At 42.6% G+C, this 20,743-nt stretch overlaps 1 protein-coding gene across 1 annotated transcript in view; it reads left to right on the top strand.

The window, feature by feature from the left end:
* diaph2 (diaphanous-related formin 2) overlaps positions 1-17,787 on the top strand; it is a gene marked incomplete at its 5' end in the record, with an annotated part of 361,962 nt that extends 344,175 nt beyond the window's left edge. Inside the window, one exon of the mRNA XM_083890769.1 lies at positions 17,117-17,787. Within this exon, the coding sequence (XP_083746895.1) occupies positions 17,117-17,178 (62 nt within the window). The 3' untranslated portion in view covers positions 17,179-17,787. The remainder of the gene's footprint in view (positions 1-17,116) is intronic.
* Between the last annotated feature and the right edge of the window lie 2,956 nt (positions 17,788-20,743).

Here is a 20,743-nt window from a genome sequence, read left to right as displayed (position 1 = left end):
TAGTCTTGTGTCCCTGTGGATCTTCTGATTTTGGCCTTGGAAAAACTCTGTGATGTGTTTGTTTGTTTGTTTTAATTGTTATTACACTTTTTTTCGCTAGTCCTTGCATGAAAATAAGCAGAGCTAAGCACATGGACCCAGTCGGAAGAGAGTTTAAGTCGTGGTTTTGTGCATGTGCCCCGTCATTCTGATTCCTGCAATGTGTGTCTACGAATCTGTCTCTCTCTTCACGTCCCTGTCAGTCTTTTTTTTTCTGTGGCTGTTCTCAGGCTGTACCCCTCCAGTGTACACTATGTTGACACTGCGGGAGAGCAGCTCTGAAACTTTAATGCTAATTGATCCCAGTGAAGACTGTGTGGACACAGGTGTGTTGCCGCAGGCCCTGGCTCTGTCATGGATGCCGAGGGATTCTGGGTAACCAAGGGGCTTATAGGGCCAGAGCAGAAAGTGCTACTAACCAGGGCACAAGTGACCCAGTTCTTTTCAAATAAGCACAGGTTTGATGTGCACTGTGTGTGTGTGTGTGTGTGTGTGTGTGTGTGTGTGTGTGTGTGTGTGTGTGTGTGTGTGTGTGTGTGTGTGTGTGTGTGTGTGTGTGTGTCCGTGTCAGTCAGAGAAAGAAAAAGTAGCCAAACTCAGGAAGTAAAGGGCCTAAAGAAGTAAACTGAAAACTGAAGTTGAGATCAGTCTCACATCTTCACGTGAATGTCATCTTAGCATCAATACGGCATTAGACACAATTATAAGTAACTATAAGTGGGCCATGCGGTCGGTGTAGCGGTTTGCACTCTTGCCTTGCAAGAAGACCCGAGTTTCGGTAAGAAACAAGCATCGTTTCTGCATTGACTTTGCGTGTTCTACCTGTGTGTTTGTGTGGCTGTTCTCCAGTTTCCTCCCACAGTCCAAAGACATGCAGATTAGGGGATTAGGGTAAATTGGACACTGTAAATTGGTGTGAGTGTGAATGGTTGTTGGTCTCTATCTATTATGTGGCCCTGCGATGGACTGCCAATCTGTCCAGGGTGTACCCCGCCTATCGTTCTATGTCAGCTAAGTTTGGCACAGCGCCCCCGCCCCCCCCGCAACCCTTATGTGGAGGATAAAGCTGATCGATGGATGGTAACTGTAAGCCACTCGAAAATCCGCATGTAATTCAGCCTCAGCCTGCTCTCAGGTTTTCGCTTCCAAGTTTGTCGTCTTTGCTTGTACGGGTGTGGGTTGGCAGTTTCACGTATCGGCATGTGTTCTGGTCTGGATCGGGGAAAAACAGATTTTTTTCGCACACTGCCAAGACGCAGGTGTGCGGATTAGGCGTGATCCCTTTTTCATATTCCCGGTAGTATTTTCTTATTTGATAGCGTCTCTGCCATGTAAATCTCATCAAAAACTAGCTAACAATAGCGCCGCGTTGACAGACGCCCGAGCATCTGGCGAGCCACCGCTCTGACTGTTCAAACTGCTGTGAACAACCTGTCTTCAGAAAGAGTCTCAAGGAGTTTGCGTGCGCTCGCGTGTCTTTGAGTTTCCCCCATGTGTGTGTGTGTGTGTGTGTGTGTGTGAAAGAGATGACTGAGAGAAAGGTGTTGGGGGTGCAGTGGATGTTGATAGCCTCATAAATCATGGAACAGATAGCGCTGTATCTTAACCAGCGTTGAGCCAGGTGATGGCACGATAAAGATCTGAATGCGCGTGTGCGTCTCTTGTTTGCTGCACTCCCCTCTGTTTGCACCCGCACTTCGCTCAGAGATACAAAAAAGATAGAGAGGTAGGAGAGGAGAGCGAGGAGAAATAACTTTGGCCGGGACAGGGCGCTATTAAATTGTGATGAGTGGTCTCAGCGAGGGGCTGTATGTACAGCACTTTATTCAGGAACAATCACTTATTTATGGGTGTTGGAATTGTGTTGTTTGCTTGTTTTATTGAAAACCTTGTGGGTAAAGTGGCAGCGGACCGCCTGGCATGTGAGCGCCACATCCCTGGAGGGCATCCCTGCAGAAAAAAATCTTACTTCTTGATGAATAAGTGAAGGGGACAGATAAATATTTCATTCACACAGAATCCATTGTCGCCTGAGATGTCTGGTGTGTGTGGGTATGTGTAGGCAACCTGCAGGCGGTAAAAAAAAAAAGAAAAAGAAAACAACATAACCCCTTACTACACTAGTGCACATGCACAGAAAACGTAATGTATGCAAGCACATGATGTATGTTTACACATGCATGCAGAAACACACTCTAATCAGGTTGTGTACAACAATGAGCTCTGTAAGACAGTGACTGTCAGATGTAGTTAAGGAAGATAGATAAATCGGGTGTTTGCTTTAGCACACGACTGCATGTCAACACTTTCTATCACAGCTCTTTCTTCTGAGAACAAAGAAATATAAAGCAACTGACGGAGTCATGTGTTCAATAAAGTGGTTTAAAAAAAATAATAATAAAAAAAAATCAATACAATTTAAGTTACACCATGTGCCATTGCTGTTGCCAATATGTCTATATGCTCTTAGTCTACCACCTCGAATTCAAGCCATGTTTACAAAAAAAAACCTCACGTTGACAGCCACATAAGCAAAAAACATGAAGGTAGCAAAGTGTAGCCCATCACAGGAAGGTGGTGTTTTGTGTGTACACGAGGGAGCATCTCTCACTATGAATGATTTATATTAAAAGAGAAAGTGAAAAGTCTTTCTGGATGCACTCCCACCCCAAACCCCCCCCCCCAGTCCCCGGTCCCCTTCCCCTTCCCCTTCCCCTCCTCCCCCCGTGCGAACAGAAGTGAGCATCCTCACGTGGCCAAATGGGTCCGATGGTGATGGCGTGGAGGAAAGAGCAAGACTTCTCGCTCGCGAAGCCTTCAATGATCCACCCTCCACCACTCTCCCCCCCCCCCCCCCCGTACACTGGGACACATCAAAGAGGGGGCCTGCTAAATAAATAACACACAACACCATGTTTTATTAACTTGGATAAGACATCGGTGCTGAGACATCCCAGAGAATCCTGAGATTTGAGGACAGTTTTGATTTCGGTTTGGGAAACTTGTGGCAGTTGTTTAACCTGTTACAGATTTTTAGAAAAAGGTCAATATCTTGTTGAGCTGAGCCATGAATGATTAGCTTTGTGGAAAACATCTGCTTTTCTGACTTATACATCCTATATTAATAGATTTACTGTAAATGCAGCGCATTATGTAATCACAGTACAGTGCTGGTGAAAAGCCAATGTTACTCTGACTGTGTGCAACCACTGATTCTTTATTTGTAAACTTATTTGCCAACTACGACTGCTCATTTTATCTCGTCTACGTCAAAAATGCCTTTTTTTTTTTCAACATTTAAAAACACAGGAAAAAGAGCAAAGCTGCATATTGTATATACTCATTAATTAAATCCAATGTTTGTTTGTTTTTTGTTCATGCTTGTAATTGAATATCTAAAACTGAATGTTTAGACACATTCGCTTCACTGTTTAAAATGCAAATTCAGTTTGAGTTTGACATTGCAACCAAAAGCCATATGATTAACAGTATATTAATGAAATAATAAATGAATAAAGAGGACGAATAGAAGAGACTTCTAACTCCAACTGCTGCAAACTCTTGGTTAAAAAAAAACACCTTCTGTGACAATGCAGACAGACGAGAAGTATTTCGAGCTTAGCGAGACAAAGCTTTCTTTACAGTTTGCATGTTACGTAATGTTGCATGTGGTGCAACAGTCAAACAGCTTCTCTCGATCGAGCTCAGATCTGACCACTATTTTATCCAACAGACATGCATGCTTACACTTACAACGTGCACATGTTGTCCTTTCATGTGAGTCTATCACATTGCTGCAAATGTTTTCCTGCTATTGCGATAAAACCGATAAAATGCCTTTAAGGTCACCGTGTTCTTGGCTCGTGTTCATGGTCGAAACAGTGTCTCCATCAACAACAACAGCAAATATCATCATTTAACGCTCATCACTTCGGAGACTAGAAAAAAATTCTTCAGCGCCTTGATTTGTTCACCTTTGACCTTTCACTGTATAATTTCCCTTCCACAAAATGTAACAATATTCCTCAAGGTGGGGCTTTAGGTATATTTTTTTTATTCAGTGTGAAGACCTGTATGGTTCCTTAACATGGCACAAAATGTTAGTTCTGGAGGGGTTTTTTTTTTGTTTGTTTCCTTTTGTTTTTGTTTTTTTTAGAACCTGACTTTGTCGAGTATTAATACCTTCAGCATGGTGCTGAGATTGTACTTGTCAGGTAAAAATCTCCACAACCAAATGGATGCGCGTGCGTGCGTGCGTGCGCGTGCATATACGCTGCCAGATTTATTTGTGTTTCTTCGAATACACTATCTGAACATTATGCACCTGTATGCGTGTGTTTTTTTGTGTGTCATCTTGTGAGACCCACTGTGAAGGTGTCATTGTGCAGCCTAGGCCCTGTAAGCTGTCAGCCAGTGAGAGATGCAGCACCTCTAAAGGGCATGCTTTCTGGGTCTTTCCTGTCTATTATAAGCCCTGAAACACTCATCAAGGCTGTTACAGTGCACCCCCATGTCCCTCAAGCAGCCACGGAGAGAAGCCACCTTTCTAACTAGGAGACCCTTTGCTTCTAAACTTCACATACCCTTGTCTTCCATTTTGACATGATAAACGCATGCAGCGGTAATGAGGCATCGAGTTGTCAGGGCATCCATTTTGTTTTTTGCTCAAATCTTAGTGGAACCATGCGAATCCTGCGCTTTCTCCATTTTGAGACGCTCAGTTCCTCCGAGCTCCACGTCTTTTACCAGTGCCGAGGGTTAACACCACACGGCTCCCTACCCCTGTGTGATTCACGCTCGCTAATTCAGCCCCACACCTGAGGTGGGGGATCGACGGAGTGGGTCGTTTTTTTTTAAAGCAAATGATACATTGAACGCAGAGCCTTTTGATAACACTCCGAAGTGATGACATCGCTGAAGGTGGTGCTGGCACTACGGCGAAGATAGACTGCGACAGAGACGAGCCAAAGATTGAGATGTGTCGCTATCGCACCATCTGTAACAGTCACGCCCGGCAACGTCAGAAACAGATCGAGCTTGATTCCAGCCACATCAAATCTCCAGTTTGCCAAGCAAATAGAATAAAACAATCTATCGATCTTGCCCCACCTCCCCGTGTATCAGCACAATCCATCTGTGTTTATCAGGCTATCTGGCTTCCTATCTTTTGTTGTCTGCGGGCAAGCTTTTCTTCTCTTTTCTTCCTTTTTGATTTTCTTCCTTCCTCCTCCCACATTTGTTTGGTGATCCATCAGCCTATTTACCTTATCATGCTGCCAAACCATCCATTTACGCTCCCATCTGTCTGTCAAACTATATCTTAGCTTCCATTTGTCTAACTATCTCTCTGTCTACTCCTTCACCTGTCAATCATGCGGCTTGCCTTGGCTGCTGCAGTTTCCAGCCTCTCCAGCTGACGCCGTCTCTGAACTCATCGGCACATAAGAGTGTGGGACGCAGTCATTTGATTCCTATTACTTAATAATGTTAACTGCACTCACGTTAAACACATTAAATTGTGGTATCGGCTATGTCATTTGCAGTGTTGACGAATATACTGTACGTGAAAAAGGTTAGAATCCATTGGGTAATGAACTATTTTGAATTTGCTTGTACTTTAAGATGCAAATTGTGAAAGTTTAGGCTGTTTTTTTTTTTCACCGAGTTCATACAACTTGTTCAGTGCAGAATGTCGTCTGTGATCTAGATAGCTCCTTCCACCGGATCCAAATTGAAGCAGGTCACTGGCTTGGCTTGGTCCAGTTCAGATCAAGCCTCAATGGAGCAAGCCAGGCACTGATGTCCATGTAGTCAGGGGGTCTGGCCTCCCATAGAGGTCCAATCAGTCTTATAGGATCAGCTAATGCCCCCCCTAGGCACCAGAGAGCCCTGGCCTGATGGATTACTCTCTCTCCTGGCTCAGGCCTGTGAAACACAGGCTTCTGAAACAGGCCCCATCTGTGCTCCCCATGGCTCCTGTGCATGCCTTGTGGTCATAGTCTTGTGCTGCTGGTGGAGTCCCAAATCAGAAACATTTGTGTACTGTGTGTATTACAATTCCACCATTAAAAATCCTCCAAAGCTTCTCAATGAATTATATAATCATCAACTTCTTGCACTGTTTTGATTGAACAATTAGCTGTTAAACAGTGATTTATTATCAGAATGGATTAACATTCGGTTGGTGTAGTGGTTAGCACTCTTGCCTTTGCAGCAAGAAGACCCGGGTTCCTGGGTTTGAGCCCCGTTTGGAACAACTTCGGAACAAGTGGCCTTTCTGCAAGGAGTTTGCATGTTCTCCCCGTGTGTGCGTGGGTTTTCTCCGGGTTTCTCCGGCTTCCTCCCACAGTCCAAAAACATGTGATATGGGGATTAGGTGAATTAGTCACTCTGAATTGACCGTAGGTGTGAGAGTGAATGGTTGTTTGTCTCTATATGTGGCCCTGCGATGGACTGGCGAACTGTCCAGGGTGTACCCCGCCTATCGCCCAATGTCTGCTGAGATAGGCACATCACCCCCCCATGACCCTCTGGTGGAGGATAAAGCGGTAGATAATGGATGGATGGATTAACATTTGACTGTGACTGCTAAAGTTTCTTACCTTAAATAGTCTCACAACATTGAACTTTCTTTGTTGGTGTGGACAGGATGTTGAGATTGCAACTTACTTATGTTTCCTGACATTTCGTTGACCGTAAAAAGTTCTGCATTATACGACTGATTATAAAAAAAAATAACCTTTACAGTAATGGGAGAGTAAAATTAGAAAATCCTTCTGTTCGGTTCCATAAAAATGTGCTGTCCATTGTAATACTAGACTGAAGTACAGTGCACGCTTTAGTATTGAGCCAAGGTGAGGATACGCTGTCAAACGGGAAAAGGCAACTCAAACAGGTAGGCAATGCTTTGTGTTTTTTAGGAATTTTCTCTTGAGGATATTTGTTGTCTTTCATGGTTAAGGTGAAGCGTACCTCTTGAAACTTGACTGCTGAGAGGACAATCATGAATGGGAGTTTTGCCTGAGGTGCTGATCGATAGCAAAAGTGTTTTTCATATAACTGTTCATTTGAGCTGTCTGTGCCTATGCTGCATCCCAGAATGCCAGCACGCATTGTTCCGTGACTGAGGATTCAAGTCCAGCGGAGATATTTTAAGGAGATTTTCTGAACCTGAGGGGCCCGGAGAGGAATCCGTGCAACCCGTAGTCTGTCAGGCTTGTTGGTTTCAATCATACATCTAACAAATGCTATCTGGGCTTTGAGGAGAATGATGGATTTTTCTTTTACTTCATTTTATTTTGAGATTACCACACACACACACACACACATACGATTCACGCAGAGCTAAAAGTTCATATAGTGCATGCAGGATTTAGAGGCAATAAAACACAAATGTATTTTCTTATCTCTTGTTGTGTTGTGCTTAACAGAGACCCGTCAAAAGCTGCCTCACTGAGGAGATAAACTTTAGTGCTTTTCTTCCTTTTAAAGCGTTTAAATATGTGCATCTGCAACAGTTTCGTACTCTCCTCAATTATAGTTTGAGCCAAGCAAGTCTGGAGGCATTACTTTAAGATCAAGATCATTCTTACTGTAAGGGTTTATACATGAATGTGTGACGGGGCCGGTTGCAATAAGGGGAAAGGCGGTAAGCGCGGCCAGTAGCCCTGATGCCATGTTATGAGTTATGGTGCACAGCCCAGTTTTTGTCAAAGGGAGTCTGGAATTAAAATGGAATCCAGGGAGAGAGAGTCGTGAGAGGCTGATGGGGGGGGGGGGGAGAGGAGGAGGAAAGAATAGCTGTATTCACTATCTGGGTCAGTCTCCAGAATTGCCAAACATGCACATCACAGTACCCGCAGAGATAGAGAGGTGATAGAGGCATGGAAAGATTAACCACATCCCAGCACTGTCAAAACCAATTGCATGTGTTATGACCACCCTGCTCGCGCAGAACCTCTCCTCGTTACCGCTTATCTCAACAGACTGTCAGTTAAACTCACTCTGCCTCCGAATTCTGTATACAAACTGTCAAGCAGAAACACGAACTTGTACACACATGCATGCCTTATCTGAATACCGGGAGATTTAGCGTCCATTTCAAGTTAGGTCATTATTAGAATATTTACATTGCGTGTTTCTGCATTCCCGAGCCGTCAAGGAATTAGGAGTGGCTGCCTCCTTGCTGTAAATATCGGAGGTGACATCAGTAATAGGGGTGAATAAAAGACAAGAAGTAAGTATAAGGAGAAAGAGAAACAGAGCAGGAACATTTTGCCGTAGCAGATCCCGCTCACTATTGCGCGCTAAGTTCACACGTCAAGCTCTGGTTTTTGCGTAACGTTATCTTTATGAGTTTTTTTTTTCTGTACAATCTTTTCCACAAGCCTTTTACAGATTTGAATACAGTGCAACAATTAATGCGTCGTGACCGTGATAATGACCTCGTCAGACTCGTATTCGCAGACAAGTTGGCATGCAAAGTGTTTATGTAAACTGGCATTGATTGAAAGTTAAGTTGTTTATTATCCGGAGAGTTTCTGAAAGTCATTCAGGGACATCCAGAGGGAAACAAAAAAAAAGAAAAAAAAATCAATATGTGGAAATGTTGTTGAGGCACAATTATATAGTCTCAATATATCTACGTAGCCAATTACACAAAACGAGATTAAAAGGGAGGGCTAAGTCAATTAATTTGCCCGCATCAGCTGAAACAATGAACGGCTCTATTAACGTCCTTTTTTTTTGAGAGATGAAGTAGGATTTTGGCATGTGTAAATATGCAAAACTGTTATGATATTGTTCTGCGTATTATAGCGGAGATGTTTTTTGTCCTTGTGGAGCGGGCGATGGATTCAACGACATTGTATATTCAGAAACAGACAATAATTTAATTGATTTATTAAACCCTTTATTTGGCGTAATCAGTGGCAAACAGTAAAAACAAGTCGATGTGGAATATGTGTATGTAGTGTTGGTGTACTACGTTACATTTTGTCGTCACTCATTTTTTCCGTAATAATGCACTTTTCCGATGACTTGCAACGCGTTGCCGTGAATTCACATCGCCTCGCGTCTGCCAGTCGAACTGAAATGTTCGAAGAAAAAAAAACAAAGTAGTGAATGAGCCGCCCTCGTCTCGGTTGTGTTTTTCCGCTGCAGATGTGAGGCGCTCCTCGCTTTGATCACACAGGGAGGCAGAATGTGTCGCTGCGTGTTTGTCATTCGCGTCCGTGTGAAACGACGGCAGCGATATTTACTCACATCTAACTGTGCAGTTATTTTTGCCTAAACTGGAACCAAAAGAACCTCTTCAGTGTCACTAAAGAGACTCTCTTTTAACCTCCGCGTGTCTCGAGTGAACAGAAAATGACATTCATGCTGAATATATCATATCATCCAACGCTGGAATAAAGATGAATGAACAAAAGTATGAAACACTGAGGATGATGATTTTATAGTCTTGCTTTTCTGTCCGTTTCACACCGCTGGTTTCGCCGATAATAGAATATTGATTCATTAATTAGTCTATTCTTTGTATTACAGACAGTGAAATGATTCAATAGAATCCTTTTGAGCCTGAAACTTGAATGTATGAATTCATTTATTCTATCCTTTATTGGTAATGAGAATGTAACACCTGTTTATAACACATAATGTAGTGATACAATCGAATGAATTGCATAACATTGCAAAGACAAGCATTTTCTTCCAATCACTGAAAAAAAAACCATGCGGAGTTGAACTTGAGTATAATACTAAGGCTCTGTGCCAGAACCTTCGCTAACCCTACATTTTTGCCCAACCCTCAAAATGTAGTGAGCTCTGATGCGGGCTTAAAGCGCAGTGTTAAGATGAAATTACCCATGATGCTTTGCAAATTCAACGAGCCAACTGGTTTTTTTTTCAACAAAGATGGCGGCCACATCTGCAGAGGAACAATTTCGTCGTAATATATTTTCGCAAATAAGCACGTTACAATGTCGAAATGCGTTGGAATATGTTGGTTTGATATACATCCAAAGGACCGTTGAGCTTTTGAACGCTAATGTCAGAAAATAACTGACGATTTATGAAAGCAGCTAGCTAACTAGCTAGCTAGCGGCTATATGCCGAGTGCTTCGAGCATGACGGGCATCGAGTATGACGGGCATACTCGCTCTAAGCACTCGGCAAATAGCCAGTGTCGGTGTTTTGGATGTGTGTACCGGCGTTCACTTGAACGCGAATACCCTGGACTTGTCAGATTTCAATCACATTCGTAATTACCCATGATGCTTTGCGAATTCAGCGAGCCGGCTGATTTTTTTCAACAAAGATGGCGGCCACATCTGCAAAAGGAACAATTCCGTTGTAATATATTTTCGCAAATAAGCACGTTACAATGTCAAAATGCGTTGGAATATGTTGGTTCGATATACATCCAAAGGACCGTTGAGCTTTGAACACTAATGTCAGAAAATAACTGACGATTTATGAAAGCAGCTAGCTAACTAGTCAGCTAGCGGCTATATGCCGAGTGCTTCGAGTATGACAGGCATACTCGCTCTAAGCACTCGGCAAATAGCCAGTGTCGGTGTTTTGGATGTGTGTACCGGCGTTCACTTGAACGCGAATACCCTGGACTTGTCAGATTTCAATCACATTCGTAATTACCCATGATGCTTTGCGAATTCAGTGAGCCGGCTGATTTTTTTCAACAAAGATGGCGGCCACATCTGCAGAGGAACAATTCCGTTGTAATATATTTTCGCAAATAAGCACGTTACAATGTCGAAATGCATTGGAATATGTTGGTTTGATATACATCCAAAGGACCGTTGAGCTTTGAACACTAATGTCAGAAAATAACTGACGATTTATGAAAGCAGCTAGCTAAATAGTCAGCTAGCTTCGAGTATGATGGGCATCGATTATGACGGGCATACTCTCTTTAAGTACTTGGCAAATAGCCGCTAGCTAGCTCTGCTACATCTGGGTATATCTGTATGTTTTGTGCGTACCGGCGTTCACTTGGACACGAATACCCTGGACTTGTCAGATTTCAATCACATTCGTGATATAGCTTTTACGAGGACGGAGGAAAAAATCGGAGTTGATGGAGAGAACCAAACGAAACATGAAAACATGCTGGTGTAATCATTAATCTTCTGTAATACTTGTTTTTATATCAACGGTGACTTGAAACATCAGATAGAAAAAGGGTCACTGACTCTCTTTCTCTTCGACCTGCCTTCCCCCACCCCACTCCCCCCATTCTTTTCTTACGCTTTCCACCCCAGAACTCACCTCTTCCTCAGTTGTACTATTTCTCCCTTCCCTGCTTCTTGTTTGGGGTGATTACTCTTACCGCTGAATGAGGGCCTGTGCTTGCCACGACTGTAGTTTTGTGATACCGGGACCATAACTTTCACTAGGAAGAAATAGCTTCTCTCCCTCTGCATCCCATTTATACACCGTATCTTGTTTCTGTGCAGGGAGTTCCATTACTCTGTAGCTTGGAGGCAGGCAGAAGAGGGGGGAACAGGGGGAGGGAGGTGGGGTAGATGAAAAGAGGTGATAGAAGGTTTTTGCGGCTGGCGGCTGTGGCCTAGTGCCGCCGACGCCTCCCTCTTTTGACGGAGGAGGAAGCGCGACGTGTCGATGAGGCAGCGCGCGGAATTTTAATCCCGTTTATTACGCGCGATCTCATCAAGATGTAAAGTGCAAGAGTGACTCTGAGAGATTGAAGTAAAGGAAGGACAGTGACATGTCAGAGGAATAATGTGTTTACTGCAAAAGAGTAAGTAATTGTATTGTTTGCAAAGACACATCCCGTTAGCAGTTTATTAGGTACACCTAGTTAAACTAATGCAATCTCGTACGACATTGCTGCAATAAATCCTCCCCTCACAAAGGCTATATAATGTTCAGTTTTATTAAAATTGTTTTATAGCAGTGTTGATTTATCTTTATTATAATTTTGTAGGATTGGCTCCAGTTCCCCCCGTGACCCTCAAAGGATAAGCGGTAGAGATAATGGACGGATAGGATAATGGATAATTTGCGGGATATATTTTTGTCTTTTTCATACACTGAGATATTTCTGTAAGTTAGCCAATCCGTGTATATAGATACAAACGGCACAAACACGTGTCCACGTAGTGCTTCGCAATCCAATAACACGGCAAAGTACATTGTCCGAAATGATCACAATTGAACATTCTAACCTTCGTGTAGGACAATTTAGTGCAGGGCTGCTGTATCAGAATTCATGGTGTTCAGCCAGGTGTATCTAATAAACGTGGAACAGAGTGTGTATTCCACAGCAGATACAGCTCTGTTCCCTTCTTAATGATGCATCCTGTTTGTCTTCTGCAGCTATTTACACACATGATTAGTGAGTGTGTGAACCTGACCTTGTTATTGTGGCCGTGATGAATGTGACTGCCATGTTTAGATTTTTTTGGCCCAGAGTCTGATGCTACCCAGACGATATTTAACCAACGTAGCGTAATTTTTTTTCGAAAAAGTCCGCATGTTTGTGCTGGCCAACGTGAGATCATTTCTCAGAGTATCCTCCGCTGAAAGTGTTTGATCGATGACTGGCAGCTTCTCCTGCTCTTGCACCATCGTAGAGTCCTTCATCACAATGTAATTCTGAGCAATTAGCCGATGATGACAGTGACATAAAAGTCCTGTTGGTATTTAATCTGTTTTTGGGAATCCATCTGGGAAAGTGCAGTTCTCTCATCTGTCATAACATGAAATGATGTCTCATTGGAGGCCCTTGCAAACAGTCAGGAGAAGGCTGATGTTGTCTCTTTCGTTGTTAAGGCGTCTGCTTTCGCTTCTTCTCCGGTTACCGTTGTCGTATCCACTGCCTCTTGCTTGAAGTAGGGGATCATCATGACATGTGTTCAAACACTCAACCACAACACTTAAAGGTCCAGTGTTTGACCTCTAGGAGGGTTTTGTTGGCATATCGTAATCAAAAATGTGTATAGCGTATAATTGCTTTTAAATAAAACTCTTTTGGTTTTTTTGCGTAGGCTAAAAAAACAAAAGTAGTCAAAACTTGCTTTTGGTTCACACCACAGCAGATTTGCGTCAATCGCAGGATCACTTTAGTGCATTTTCGTGCATTTGCCTCATTCTGAACGCCGGCGTGTTTTGGCCGTAACGAAAAGACAGAAGTCACGAACATATTTCACCATCAACCATGGCTAATATCAGAAGCATTGTTGCGCTCTATCTCTTGCGGAAACGTCTGCAGAGACAAAGCCGCCATTGTTTCCCGACCATTTCCTTCGATACTTTCGCATGGAAATCCTGGCCTAGCCAAGTCGTCAAATATGCGGTTTCTTCTCTGCACAAGAGACTCTCGACAAGAGATAGAGTGCATACAGCAACATGACCGCACACATAAATGATCATTTCCTCCTCCATTTTGAAGTCTGGCTGGCAGCAAGTATGTGACGTCATCAGGGAGAATCTCAATTCTATGCCAAAGTTGATTATTTTCGACACTAGCGTTGAGAACCTCGCTACTGACTTTCTATGTAAACTCGCTGGGCCGGAAAATCCGTGTGAACACAGCATTAGAATAAAGCTTTTGTATCTACCACCGTTGTTTGTTTTTTAACCTACAGCAGCCTAATGGACAAAACCAACCAGATCATGTGTTTTGCATGTTCAAGTGCGAATGAAGTAGAACATCTCTGCCCACATAAACCTGACAGAAGGAGGAAGAAAAAGGCAGAGCGAATGGAATGGAGTAGAGAGAGCTGTAATCGTGTTTACATGCTTTCAGGTAGTGTATGTCCAGGCCACCGTAGTTCCCTGAAGTGCTTTTGAATGGGATGGGGTGAGCAGAGGAGTCTTCCATTTGTTGTACTATTAGATGTCACTCATTTTTACACATTGAAACCTGGACCTTAAAGCAACAGTGTACTTCCATTTATCTCTATCTGTGTGTGTGTGTGTGTCAGTTACCCACATCTCCATCTGCCCACATTCACTGAAATCCCTGGTGCGTTCAGTAACATTTTTTGAGAAACAGTCCCAGCCAGCGTTTAATTAAGTTTTGATATCCAAACATTCTCCCTGCTGTAACACGGATTGCCTCCTCTTCTTTTTATCAATTTCTTCTTCTGTGTTCTTGTGCTCCTCTGTGTCGCTCCCGCTGTAACTTGGAAAAAGATGTCACCTCTGGGAGAAGCAGGTAACAAAGCCATCAAAACCAAACGCGAGTAGAAAGAGTCACCAATCAGACCTCTAAAAAAAAAAAAAGCTGTAGAGTTTATCCTTTGTGTGGATCTCTTCCTTTTCCCCCCCCCAATCTAACTGTGTTTCCCTCTCTGCTTGTGTGTATTCAATTCAGCAGAGGTTAGTTGTAATGTTTCCCTCCCAGTAGAAATAGCTGCTGTTTGTTCAATTGTTGTGATAGATTGATGTGAGTTGGGAAAAGATGGGGGCTTTTATTCACCTGAAGATAGGAACAGAAAAGTCTTTATCAGAAGCCAATAGCTTTTCATTCCACCGGTGGATCCTCAGATGGGAGATGCATTTTTCCCCCCGCAAGTTTTTCATTTTTGCAACGTCTTTGACTAAAGATTTCCCATGTATTCAGACGGTTGGAGTAAAAAAGCTTTTCCTCACCTGGAGGACACTTTTCATTTGTAATTTGACAATGTGCAATACAATGTTGCTCCTTGACGGTTGCATCCAGTGGCCAGGCGAATAATAATATCTCTGTTGTTTTTCGGTTTACGCAGTTGCAAACCTGCTGCCTTTTCTAATAGCAAACTCTAGTCTTTGTATCATGCACCTGTTCTTTGAATCAAGGTGCAGGTTAAATGATGAGTACCCTGAGGGTAAGATGTGGGCTGGAGCCCTGAGGTGTTTTTTGAGGGGGGGGGGGTAATCCGTTTGTAATGTCTTCATAAAGTCTATTGTAATTTGAAGAAAAAAAATGTGCTATGTAATGTTGTTTTACTTGGCTGGTAAATGTACTATTTATTTGCCCTCTATTTAAACCCTATACTTGTTTCCGAACATTTTTCCGGTTTGCTCTATTCTTTTCACTTGTCTCTCAATTTTATTTAGGGATCTCGGTTGTAGAGCGAACATGCTTTTTCCCTTTCCTATTTACAGTGTTAAATGTGACCTGAGGTGACTCGCGCATTCAGTGGAGACAGTGAGTCTGTATTCGCCCGAGCTGCTTTTAACGCTCCTCTGAAAAGAACGGAGGGTTAAAAGGAAAAACGGCCTGACCAGAAATTGGGGGGTTACAGCAATTTGGGCTGGCAAATGATTGGCAGGGTTTTTATTTGTCATTTATTTATTTTGTGTTTACTCGAGACTGAACAGCGTGTGGATATACAAACCAATAGCGTCACTGATTTATTTAACATACATTCATATGGGATGTATATTGACTTTTAAACTGGAAGAAGCAGAATACAAGAAATATATCTTTAAAAAAAAATGTCTGTTCCTTCCCTCTGTGGTTTCTTTATCTCTCCTCCTGTGCGCCATCTGTATGATGCTTTGTATCCAATCTGAAGGAGGAGAGCGCTCTGTTCTGGACTGTGATGGTTGTAGTATGAGTGTGTGTGCGCGCGCGTGTGCGCGTGTGTGTGTGTGTGTGTGCTTTGTCCTATAGTCATCAGAGTCACTCTCAGCTCATTACCTGACATGATGGATGGAGCGAGTGCCATTAAACAACGGCCAGCTTGGGACGCCTGGCACCCTACAGCTGGCACTGACTAATGGATATATCGGTGGCGGGCGTGCTCGGAAATACCTGGGAGTCCTGTGTGGGTGTGCCTGCCTGCCTGCAGTCAGTCGTCTCCGTGGCCGTGCTTTCCGCGCTCCGTGTCCGGGGGGCCCCACCTGCCACCTGGCTCCCCCCCCGCTGGATGCCACGGGCATTTTTCTGGGCAGCCACGGTTGGACGACGGCGGCGGAGGCAGTGTTTGCTTGACTCTGTCATAGCGCTGGCAAACGGCGCGGACCTAAAGTGTGCTTGGCCCCCGTCTCTCTGACCACAAACATGGCGGTGAAACATTCGCTGTCACTAAAGAGCCACGGGGTGTAGGACGTGCTACTTTTACTTATAGTTTCAACACTGAAAAGCTGTTGCTGATGTATGGTGTTATGTAATATATATATATATATATATATATATATATATATATATATATATATATATATAAATATGTACAGATGGATGCAGTTTCCAAGGAATGTCTGACAGGATTCTTTTCAAATGTGGTTTACACTTTTCAAACAAACTGTCACATTCTGACAAAGAGAAACACAAATCTAATTGGATAAAATGACAATGTGCTATTTTATATATATATATATATATATATATATATATATATATATATATATATATGTATGTTACAGCACATCATCACTCAGGAGCAGGAGAGAATCTGAGGCCACACTTCGGCTCGAGACGTGTTTTTTCCGTTAGAGATTGTTAACGTAAAACCCGCTGCAGCCCTTCGCCGCACAAAGACGCCCGTTTGAAGTCCTTGTTGCCTTGTCTGTGTCCCTATATGATGTGTACGTACCGTATATATATGCAGTCATTACTCTTCTGCCTCCTCCTTGATTTCCAACCGCTTGTGTGTTCCTGGGCTGTGTGTTTGTGTGTGTGTGTGTGTGTGTGTGTGTTTACTTTGTCTCCTGTGCATATGCTGCATCTGATGTGAGAATAGTTGAGGGGCTCTTGAGTAGAAGCCTGGATCAGGAACTGAATGGAGTTACTATGACACCAGACACAAGCACCTCCACTCCAGCAGCTTCTTCTGTTTCTCCCCTTCTCCCCTGCTGCTCAGCTCTCAATCAGCCTGGATTTGCTTCATGTTGTTTCTTCCCTGCTTTCAGTCTATTTTCTGTGCCTCCTTTTAGTTTTTTTCCTATACAGTCTTTCATTTAGTTGAGCTCCTGTGTGCCAGCATGGATCAATGTAACAACACTTTCTTGTTCTTTCCCAGTCTCTCTTTCTCTGGTTTTTGATTTTTTTTTGTCTGTGTCTGTGTGTGTTCGTGTGTGTGTTCTGCCTTTTTTTTGTGAACAGATCGCCGCGCAGTCCTGGAAAGGTCTCGCTCGCGCCACAACGCAAATTACCAAGCTCGATGATCGCCCGCGCCTACCACAAGACGCTAGATAAGTGCCAAAGAGGCCTGCGAGGTGGAGACCCAGAAGACATCTGAGGGAGGACCGGACCACCCCTCACTGTGGCACACACACACACACACACACACACACACATTCACACTCATTCATACATACACTTGCAGCACCGAGGAACATAAAAAGCCTAAAAGAAGCATAGAACTGAAGGATCTGCAGTCTATCACGTAGACATTTCATTTTAAGGCCATAAATCCGATACCTTTTTTATATTTATCCAATATTCCCTCGCCTAAAAATGTCCACGACCAAAAATGGTTTGATTCATAAATTAGAAAAATGTCACACGCTGCCGCCTGAGATGACAGTTTCCCATTTTGAATTCTTGTAGGTCAAAGCCTTCCATTCCAGATCTTTGAAATCAAAATACCACGATTGACACACATGATTTGTTTCAACGCAGACATTCCAGCCATGAAGGAGCTCGTACATTTCATTCCGTCGACTAAAAGACTAAAACAGTTTTTTTTTTTTTCCTTTTCTCAAGTCAGGACGTGAAAGAGTCCACGATGTCTGATGTCTGTCCCGAGGTTTGCTTTGTCTGTAAACGCGAGAGACTGACATATTTGTGAACGTTGCCTTGAGAAGCAAAACAGGAATTTCTGTAACCTTCCTTGCAATCACACGGGTTTTGACAATGCCCAGATACTGCAACATTTTTAATACTAACATATTCCAATGTGTGTATTATCTTTTTTTTTTTTTTTTTTTTTTTAATATCTATGCTTAAGAAAAAAAACAAAAAAAACAATCCACAAACTATCTTTATGAATACTTTTTGTGCTCCACGTAGAATTTTCACAGCAGATTTTCAATATTTTCTTTCCCCTTGAGGGTTTTTCAGAACAATACTAAAATAAGCTTCTTAGGGAAAATGAAATTTTTTTTTTTGTTCAATAACATATAATCTCCACGAAAGAAACGTGTTTTTGCGAGACCGCTGTTTCATCTTGTGGATTACGTTTCACTGTTTGCTACATTAATCTTAAATTATATCATTTAGAACATAATGTGAAATAACTTACATGGACCATAGGCATTCAGTTTACTATTTGAAAAACCCCTTGGGGGGAAAAAAAGCACTGAAAATCTACCCAGGGACAAACACTAAAGGGATTTTATTCTTAAAGACTTTGCTTTCGTGGTGGGACATTTCACCTGATGAAGCTTTTGTTTTTTTTTTTTAAGCATCAAAACAATTTCTCAACGCTTGGGCGTTTGTGAAACAAATTGTTGAAACTGGGGCTTTAAGCTTTGTTCCTCCCGTAAGGACCCACTGTCACCATTTCCTCACATGAGCTCTTTATTCATATATTCATGCTGAGGGGCAGGCCCTGTCCCCTTTACTGCCCTTAACTGTAAGCAGATGCTACTAAAAAAAAAAAAAAAAGAGCCAGCGAATCCACAAGGAGAGTGGGTACGAGCGGAAAGAAATCGACAGTGGGGGGGCCGGGGCCGGGGCCGGGGCGGGGGGGGAACAAAATGATCCTTGTCTCAACAAGTGAGTCTCCAAATGCCCTCCAATTCTCTCGCACTAATGGCGTAAGTGACCCTTTTACCATAACACACGTTACTTTTAGTGCTACCATAACTCTGGCTTCAGGCTTTGTGAGTGTGTGTGTGTGTGTGTGTGTGTGAGTGTGAGTGTGTGTGTGTGTGTGATCAGAACAGGATTTAAATCTGCCAGTTGCTGCTTGTGATGTGTGTGAGTCCCCCTTCCTCTTTCTCAGCCCGCATGCTTCTGAAAAAAAAAAAAAATGCAATTTTGTTCATCTCGACTCAAGGTGCATCCACAGTGCTCAGAGAAATCTGCATGTTTGAGAGGACAATATTGCTCGGGAATAATCAGGTCGGAGCATTTGCAGAGGGAGCTTTTGGAGAACGAGGTGTCTGCATAAAGGATTCTGCACAGATACCGTTTTTTTTTAACGTACTTGTACACAGCAGACAGAGATTTCCTTCTCCGAGTCACCACTTTGTCCTCCGCGTCGACACCTTCAAGTATTCGATAGGATCAGTTTTATATCAGTTCTCAGTGAACGCCAGTTCCTCCGGTGGTATTTGGTGTTTTGCCATGTTACGACTTGGATATTGTGCCACAGTGACCAGTGGCTTAACAACTACAGGTTTCTTTTTATTTTGTTTTGTTGTTTTTAATGTTTAAACAACTAAGATTTTTTTTATAATAACCCCACATGTGCCACTTGTGTTCTTTGTTTTGTTTGTTTTAGGGAAAACACCACACCACGACAGGAAAATCCATGTTTTGAATTTTATTCTGGATATTAAAGGGAGTACATGGTGCTCCAAAACAATAATAATAATGATAATACAATTAAAAAGAAAAAAAAAACTATGTTGTACAGACAAAAAAAACAAAAAAACGTTATTTAATTTTTAGGCATTGTTTCATGAACATCTTAGCAGTGTTGTGATTATAAAATGATAAAAATGTCCTGTGGGTTTTTTTTTTTCCATCTAAAACACTCAAACGACTTTTGTAAGGTGTAATTTATTTGACGAGTTTTAAATACGTGTAATTACTGCATTTTTAGAAGAAATAAGGAATTAGCCATCGTAGAAGTTTGTGCATCTTTGCCACATCAGCATAAACCAGGACTTTATTTTCCCCCCTGATTAGTGCAACATAAAAATTGATAATGTTGGTTTTGCCATTCTGTAGATGAAAATGTATTGTTATTTTCCTTATTATAAGCAGCTATAGCTCAGAAAATGCTCAACTTAAAAGAGAAACTTCTACAATGACAACATTCATCATCAGCCATGTAAGTGATTGTTCCCCCTTTTCGTCCTCGTCTTTTAGGAAAATCAGAAATGTGTGTTTTTTATAGGAAATAGCAGGTGAGTTTCTCCTCCGTCATTTTAGTGTCGCCCCCCTAAACCCCCCCCCCATTTGTGCCTGGGCTGAGCATCCTGACCCCTTCCCCTTTTTGTCTTATAGCTTGTAACTAACAACCCGAGGTTAGGATTTATTGCTCATGGTGATTGTAATACTGAGGAGGCAGGGTTATGTAATAATAAGGAGGGGAAAAAAAAAAAGGAAAAAGATATTATCAAAAACTGTAAAGGTGCTATTTTGTTTGTGACTATGTGCGGCTAAGTGCTCCGAATCCAGAGAAGTTTGCGGCAGAACTAACGCTCACTGAATGTGCACTTTACCTCACACGACATTCTGCTCAGGCAGCAGGGTGGAAGAACGGGGAACTGTTTGAGAAAATGTCTGACATTGCCACTAACAGAGTGAACTATTTGCAAAGTATTTCTTCTGGGTAAATAGTTCCCAGCTGCCACATATCCAGTTCTTTCCCCCAGTTTGTTAGTGGCTTATTATTGATTTATGGAAGACAAACTATGGCTGAGTCAACACACGACGACGACGACGACGCTCGCTGTTGACGAAAAACTCCATGTCCGACCATGTCGCGTAAGCTGCCGTATCCCTGCCTACCTTTCCATGTTTTCATCGAGTGTGTTTTATTGTCTTAAGAAA

Source organism: Microchirus variegatus (genome assembly GCF_963457635.1).
Source record: "Microchirus variegatus genome assembly, chromosome: 6".
NCBI lineage: Eukaryota > Metazoa > Chordata > Actinopteri > Pleuronectiformes > Soleidae > Microchirus > Microchirus variegatus.
The sequence above is the reverse complement of the archived record's forward strand: the minus strand, read 5'-3'. Positions and strand labels throughout refer to the sequence as shown.